Raw genomic sequence first — 8,320 nt, 5'->3', positions numbered from 1 at the left:
AATTTTCTCCGCTGTTGTAACTTAGCAGTTTCAAATAATATAAAACGTGTTTGCATAGCGTTCCTCAAAATGTTAACCCATTTTGCCCCATATGTTGAATTTTTATACTATTTGTCGCCACATAACGTTAACTTACTTGCAAAATGAAAAAATCACCATTTTGAAAAAAAACGCGTTTGTTGTTTTCGTCCTTGAAATGGTCTATATATGGCATATTATTTCACCAGTTTGCACATTTAAAAGATACGTAAATTTATGTTTTAGTAAGGTTGTTTTGATAGAGTATAAATGTTTGTATTAGGCTATTTTTAAAAGTTTGCTTATTAATTTGCTATATTAAATGTCTGCATTTCTCTGACTAGTGCTGGCTAGAATAAATGTATGTTTAACCGATCAGTACTTTTTAAATAATTGCTTATTTGAAACAAGTACTTTTAATATTTTAATATGGCATCTATACTTTTACTCAAGTATTTTATTTGTGTACTTCGTCCACCACTGAAACTAAGTCTTTATAGTCAATTATGTCCCAGTTTTTTTAACTGCTAATATTTCAATTTTCACTGAGCAGTACACTTATTTTTTATATTTTATTGTTGTTAATGTTTTAGTCTATGCCAGTGTCAGAAATGAATCTTTTATTCAGGGGAAATATTTAGCTCATGGAACTTTTTTTTGTTCTTTTACATGAGGATTTCTTTATAGGAGCATAATTTTTCTAAAAATATTTGTCAAATAAGGCACAAGTCAGACTTGTCTGACCAGCACAAATTCAACATTAAATCAAAGCAAAGGCAATTGAAAATTACTGCTTCACAACATCATCCTTTGGTATTAAATAAAGAAAACTTGTGATAAAGACATTATCTCATCTGTAACTTGCAAATTAGATGAAAAAGATTTTGACTTCATATCTCCACAATCAGCTGCACCTGCCTTTAAGAGAGTGAATATTGATACACTTTTCTCTCTCTCTACATTTAAATATCTTTTTTATTCACACTTTGTGATTTTTTGCCCCTGGTCCATGTTATAAAATATTTTTAACTAATGATTAAATAATTGTTCAAATGATAGAAGCAGCATTGAACTTGAAAAAGATATTCTGCTTTCATCTGAAATGAGAGTAAAAATACCTGCAACTGTTATGACATATGTTGGATGTTTTGTTCAAGAACAGCCTTTGAAGGTTTTGCAGTTCAGATCATCAACATGCATCGGAGAATACCTGTGAAAGGCCATCATAATCAGATCTTCAACCCAAATGAGATGTATCCTAATCCAAAACGCACAATTCGGCAAAATGCTGCTAGTGACGGAGTTCGCCGTCATAAGTTGTCATCCTCTCAGCTCATTCACTTTCTGAGGAGTCAAAACCCAAAACAAGCGTCTGAACTGTCTTCATCGGCTGATGAAGTCGAATATATGACAAACATAACTGAGGCATCATCAAGACTGATGCAGCAACCAAACATTAATGCAATGGCGTCTATGGATCAGAGAGGCGTGGCATTGGCCAGTGCCGAGAAGGACGTGGAGAATAAAGTTTCTGAATCCATATTTGCTGAGAAAAACATCAGCGTTGATTGTGTGGCCTATCGCTGGATGATTACCACAAATAGTGAATTGTGGGACACTGGGAATATTTTTTCAGACACAGATCACTCTACGGCAGAGCCATTCACAAAAGAAATGGTCAGTTTTTGTTTCCAAGATGACTGGAAAGTTGCTAACCTCTCCAGCCAGAGGTCCTGTCCCTCCTCAGAAGAAGAGTCATGCCGTAAAGGCTCCAACACACTGACTGGTGAACCTGAAGATGATGACGGTGTACATGTCCAAATCCCAGAGTTTCAGAGTCGCAAATTTGAGGAGATCCCAGTTGTTATCACTCGCGTTATTCACCCAAACAAGTTCTTCATCCAACACAAGGACACAAACCTTTGTGAACTGTCTGAAATCATGCTGTAAGTAGATTAATATGGCATATCTTTAACTTTTTTACTAATGTCTGTACAGTTCAGGTACTAGTGTCTCTCTTTGTTCTGTTTTCTTTGATTAAGCAGTAGGAATAGCAGTAGATCTTTTGCAGAGATGAATAGTGTCCCAGAATTTGGTGCTTATGTCATGGCATGGGTTCCCAAGCAGGAGGTCTGGTGCCGTGGCCAGGTCATCAAAGTATGTCAGTTGAGTAGAGGTAAGACAAAGCTGTTTTAAAAGTGCAATTTTCCCCAAAATTTATATTTTCATTATCCTGTTCATTATTAATTTCATCTGTGAAATGTATTGTTTTTATCCCTGCTGCCCGTACCATACCCCCCCCCACTCATACAAGGTATGAATGGGATGAATAAATGTTAACTTAATCTACATTTTTAACTTCTAATTTTAGCATTAATTCTGTATTTTAAAAAAATTGTCATTGATGAAATGGACTACGTTCACATATGCACCAATAATGTGATTATTTACAATAATCAAGAGTAACTAAGTTAAGGTTATGTTTACCGCCATTCTTCACAAACCTCAACGCCCAGCACAAACGAACTCGCATATGTTCACGGGTAAATATTTCCCCCTCTGAAAGTCCCTGCCCGCGAGGTAGTACTTTTTCAAAGTTCAGGAACTTTCGGGGGTGGGACTTTTGCGCTGAACACGCTGATTGAGTTCACGCTGCATTTTGATTGGTTGACTCCACGCAGCATTTTATTTCAACCGCCATTTTTAAAAATCTATTACGGCGGTCCGTGCAGTAACAGTACTGATCCACTTGTCCGTTGCGACACTTCTGTCGTGCTGCACTCCACTATATTCCTATGGGTGACGTCAAGCGACTCTGACGCGCCTGCAAAGCATTCCGGGAAGGCGACGCTTCATTTGGAAAAATGCTGCGCGTCAAAAAGCTGGCCAATGCCCATCTTTATGCAAATGCATTCCGTTGAACGTGACGCGACTATCGAATAGAAGTAGACCATAGGGCTGACTTCTAATAGTCGACGATTCGACGATTCGATTCGGAGAGGTCTGATTCGACTATGAACCTCATAGTCGAATACATGGGCGTCAGTTTGGTTTGAAATGTGCTGGGGACAGAGACGCATTCGCATTTTCAGAAGGGCTGGGTACAAAAAAATATTTTCCACTTTCGCGCAGGTCATGTTTTGAAAGACGATGTCCTGTAGCTTACTAATGTAAATAAATAAAAATGTATTCAAAAATCTGCTTCACATTTTCAGCAGGGCTGCGGAGCGGCTGTGGGTTGACTCCACACGGTTCTCATGGGCTTTATATATAGGCTAAGTCCTAACGTGAAAAAAGCTTTACGTGGTTTAATGTACCTAAACAATGATTACCAAATTTCCCTCTCATATTGCTCCTCATAACCACTGAAAATGGTCAAAAAATCGAACCCAGAGTCCAATTATTATGGACGTTATCTGATATTAAGCGTTTCTGCTTCACATTTTCAGCAGGGCAGCGGAGCGGCTGTGAGTTGACTCCACACGGTTCTCATGGGCGTGAAAAAGCTTTACGTGGTTTAATGTACCTAAACAACGATCACCAAATTTCCCTCTCATATTGCTCCTCATAACCACTGAAAATGGTCAAAAAATCGAACCCAGAGTCCAATTATTATGGACGTTATCTGATATTAAGCGTTTCTGCTTCACATTTTCAGCAGGGCAGCGGAGCGGCTGTGAGTTGACTCCACACGGTTCTCATGGGCGTGAAAAAGCTTTACGTTAATGTACCTAAACAACGATCACCAAATTTCTCTCTCATATTGCTCCTCATGTTTATGAAATGTTATGATATATGTGTGATATGTTTTGTTCATCTGGCTTTAAATGAATAAAAGGTATTTTACACACCATGTTTTTCTTTTAGTTTTTTTTTTTAGCTCTTTTGTTTGAAATGGAAAAAATCTAGCTGCTATCTAAAAAAAAAAAAAAAAAAAAAGTTTGACTATCAGTCGACTATGGCAAAATCTAACCAATCAGATTCGACTATGAAAATCCTTAGTCGAAAAAAGCCCTAGTAGACCATATGGAGACGGGGGGAAATTTCTTGCAGGTCCTCTGTTCTAATACGCAACATTTCCCGCTCGGTCAAAACCACGCCCATAGCGGTAAACGCCCATCAACGTAGAAATGTGGGGAGGCGTCGCGACACCACGCGACAGTCGTGTCGCAAAGGTGGATCAGTACCGTAAGAGTTGTCTGTCTGCAACTATGGAATTTAATAAAAAATACGACCGCTGGACCGACGAGCAGTCGCGCGGCAGTTCTACGTCACCAGACAAATTTGCATAATCTTCCCGGTACTTTAGACCGCAGTGTAAACACAGAAAGCTACCGGTTTGGGGCAAAAAGAAAGTTCCTGGGACAAATTGTTCCAGGTCATTTCGGTGGAAACGCAGCTATAGTGACATCGCCAACTACTGGCCTGGCATGAATAATACAGCGTTTTTATTCGTTTTCACGGATCATTGTGAATGTGGATCGTTTTTACAACGTTGTCATTTGTTCAATGAAAACAATTTTTCCGGATTTTTTTTTTTTTTTACATCGTTGCCATGTAAATGTTCCCTTAAGGCCTGGATATACTTCATTTCAAATTATACTCCTTTGGCCGCGAGTGCAGAAAGACAAGTGCGCACACGCCGAACGATCTAGTGAATTGTTTTTTAAACGCTCAAGCTCAAGAAAGGCGCTATATAAAATAAACGTATTATTATTATCAAATCACTTGCACATGCGCTGTTGTACGTGCAATTCATTACGTCAAAATTACATCATACTGCCGGTGCGCAGACGTGTACTGCTGAAGTATACTTTGGGCTTTAATCTACTTGTCAAACGCAAAACACATTTCTATGGACGTCTTTATTCTGGTGATGCACCTAAAACGTCTTTTTCGATGTTTCCGGCCATTAATACCCTGGTGAGTAAAACCTATTTAAATGTATTTAAAATGCATTTATTTATTTATTTCCTACTAAGTATTCTACAATCCATTAACATATTTACTGACACATCGCTTGAGACTTACTGATATAAATATTATAATTAAACTTTATTTGGAGTACTTCTTTGCACAATGCACATTTCTTAATATTAAGCCTAAAATGTGTTTTAATGTCACTATTAGTAAGGATAATATGATCTCTGTATAATATCAGTCTTCAAATGCAAGATATTTAAAGTGTATCTAAAGTATACTTGCAATAGTTCCACTTTAGCACAGTCAAATATACTTAAGTATATCTTTAGTTGGAACCTCAGCACTATTTCTGGATAACTAAAGTACATTAAGCACAAAATGAGTTGTTCCAATATAAATGTATTTGAAATACATTTATTTTATATTTATATTATATTCATTAGGGTATACTACATGATAATCATGTCGCGCAACATTGTCAACATGAACTTAGTTTCTTCAGCAGCCCAAAAATGTGATGCCGCCTTTACCGCTATGTTTACAAATCATGACCGCATCATCCACGTTCATCACAAGCACATGCGCGCTTCAGTCAGAGTGGAATAGATGCCAATGAAGTGTTAACTTGGTTAAAATCGGCATATGCCACATTTGTTTATGGTTACTACGCTTATGAGTTTAATTGCACCAAACTGGATGAAGTATTGTTACGTTAGGTAAAGTAAAAAGTTTAATCACAATATTGGCTAAATCTCATAATCACATTGAGTGTGCTGGTAAACGTGGTCATTGATGATGATTTCTGCACAGACATTAAGGTGGAGGTCAGGAGGATTGACTACGGAGATGACGTTTGCGTGTCTCTTCGGGATATCAAGGAAATGAGTGGAGAAGTGGCATCCAGACCCGTGCAAGCGCTGCAGGTCTCGCTGGCAAATGTGGGTGACGCTATTTTGGGTGTGATGACGATACACGAGCTCACAAGATGATCCATGATATTGGGTTCACTATTTTAAGGAATCTTCCATGACAAATTATATGACTGGAAAAATGTATTTTATTCGACTGAAAGTCACAAAATGCAAAACAAAACAGGTGCATTTTGAAATTAACTAAGAGAACAATAGCCTTTAAAATGACTTACAATGCATCTATACTTACAATGAGGCTATAACTGATTCAAATCATGTATTACAAGCAAGTAATTTTGTGTTAAAATACATAATGTAATGTCTATCGATCTTATGATTTCAGTCGTATCCGACTGATTCTGTGGCCTTCTCTTGCCATACGCGAGAGACTGTCCATGAGTTTTCTTGGCAATTTTTTTGCCTGCAAAAGCAAGCACAAGGTTTTGCCACAAGCTCAACTCCGTCATGTTTTAATATGGCGAGATCTTGTCATATCACTAACATTAATATTGTTGTTTCAGATTGTTTAATGCATTAAGCTGTTTTAACTTGTATGGTGTAGGTGAGGCCAGTATTTGGAGAAACCTGGTCTTTTGAAGCAATCAGCTGGTTCAAAAGCAAAGTTCAGAACAAGACTCTTTATGCCAGGATTTACCCGGAAGGAGAAGTTGAGCTCTTCATGGAAAAGGGAAAGATTGGTGCCATGAGGTAAGGACAGCCCTATTCTCATTCCAGTAATTTGGACAAGCATTAAAGTGGACCCTTGCTAATGCCATCTAAAAAAAAAATGTTACTGATTATTCCTGCCTGAGCAAACTACTGTTATCAGACACGTTTTTTTTCTTCTTTTTTTTCTTGTCTGATTTAAATCTGAAGTCGTGTCTGTGTGTGTTTGGTTGTATTGTTTTAAATCGCAAATCCGTACAAGAAAAACTTGTATTTTTCCGCACATTTTCCAAGTCTTTAAATAAATCTTGAGGTTCCTGCTGTGTATTATGTACCAGCCCTCATGTTGAAATAGACAAATGCTACTGGGTCGATTATTATTTATAACATCAATTAATGCACTTATCATCAGCTCATAGCAGAGGCGATCGTAACTTAATAAGCATGTTGTAATGGCGATGATCACTTTTAACACTAAAAGTGCATTTGCCTGGCTTCTAATCCCCAGTCTTTTCTGTTTGACTCCTTTAGGAGAGGTGATTCCCTTTCTGAGAGACTTGCACAAACTAGATTTGCCATTCTCAGATGTAACGAGCACAAGGGGTTAAAGAGAAGTGAGTGAGTGGCACCTTTAAGTGTCATGATATAACTGGAAGATAACATGATGGACATGAATTCTTTATTGTAACATTTACAACTGATGTTATTTCCCAGGTGACGCCCAAGAACGAGCCCGGAAACGGTCCTCCGAGTGGGAGAAGTATCTGATCTCCTGTTACCGCTAAAACGGGAAATAATGTTGTCTGTTCCGTCATCGCCAAAGTGTGTGCTTTTGTCGTTGATCCGTTCTCAACCTCAGCATACTTTCAATTATGTACCTTTTACTGTGTTTTACTTTCACTTAGTTTGTGTACAGTGCACATTTGTTACAAGATAGGTTGTATTACAGAAGAAAGTTGATGTTCATTGCTGTAGAATGTGTTGTTTTTGGTTTAGATGTTTCATAATTGTTAATTCATAATTAAAAAAAATGAGTTCTAAGATAGAAGAATGTCTATTTCAAAGAAGTTTAGAGTCGACTGTGGTCTTTTTTTTTTTTTTTTTCTGAAATTTATTACTGAAACATTGTTTAATTGAATACGCAGATGTACATCGCCCCAGAATCATGAGACACTTGCAAAATTATTGTCTGGATGTTAGCCTGATTTTATAGCATGTTTTCATGCCTTAAATAACTTTAATTTGAAGAAGACAAATCAGTAATTACAACATGCAATGGTTTCATGATCAGACGAGAATAATAACAAAAGAAGTCCTTTTCTTTTGGGGAATTTTGGACTGTCCTGTGCAGAGCGTGGATGCTAATATGAATGTGCACACAGATGATGACAGTTTGAAGGGAAATATTCACAGTTACAGATTGACGCCAGACCTTTCTTTCCCTCATATCTAGCAGATCCCCTGCATGTGTAGTTGAGAAATGATGCTTAAGATTGTGTTGCTTGAAGAACCATGAAAAACAAACTCACTGGCCAAAGTTTGAAACACCTGGTTTAAAATTGTGTATCCGCCTTGTTAAACTGCAGCATATTTAAGAGGAGCCTGTTCAACTGTTTTTGCACTGATGTCTTTGGTTAAAAAAAAAAAAAAAAAAAATCTGTTCTAAAAGTTGCATTTGGAAAAGCAATCAATAAAAATCAGTTTTTCTTTTCATGCCTGAACTGTTGTTCTGCTCGTCTTGCTGATCCCATGAATGAACTTTGACACTCTTTCCAAACATGATGGCAGTTGTACAATGAATG

At 37.5% G+C, this 8,320-nt stretch overlaps 1 protein-coding gene and 1 long non-coding RNA gene across 2 annotated transcripts; one reads left to right on the top strand and one right to left on the bottom strand.

The window, feature by feature from the left end:
* Nucleotides 1–1,212: 1,212 nt before the first annotated feature.
* LOC311095365 (uncharacterized protein) lies at nucleotides 1,213–8,154 on the top strand (the record flags this gene model as incomplete). The annotated part of the gene is made up of 6 exons (XM_084133857.1): nucleotides 1,213–1,964; nucleotides 2,064–2,194; nucleotides 5,752–5,879; nucleotides 6,415–6,560; nucleotides 7,050–7,132; nucleotides 7,233–8,154. The coding sequence occupies 6 exons, from the start codon at nucleotides 1,213–1,215 to the stop codon at nucleotides 7,301–7,303; spliced, it is 1,311 nt and encodes a 436-aa protein (XP_083989983.1). The 3' UTR covers nucleotides 7,304–8,154.
* Nucleotides 3,148–3,861, bottom strand: LOC311095313. Its single transcript, XR_014608816.1, has 2 exons — nucleotides 3,750–3,861; nucleotides 3,148–3,544 (listed from the first exon to the last, which is right to left on the bottom strand). It is a non-coding gene; the product is annotated as an uncharacterized lncRNA (long non-coding RNA).
* Nucleotides 8,155–8,320: the final 166 nt, after the last annotated feature.

Source organism: Abramis brama, assembly GCF_963993115.1.
Source record: "Abramis brama genome assembly, chromosome: 13".
In the NCBI taxonomy this organism is placed as follows: Eukaryota; Metazoa; Chordata; class Actinopteri; order Cypriniformes; family Leuciscidae; genus Abramis; species Abramis brama.
Note: the sequence above shows the minus strand (reverse complement) of the source record. Positions and strands in the feature narration are given on the sequence as shown.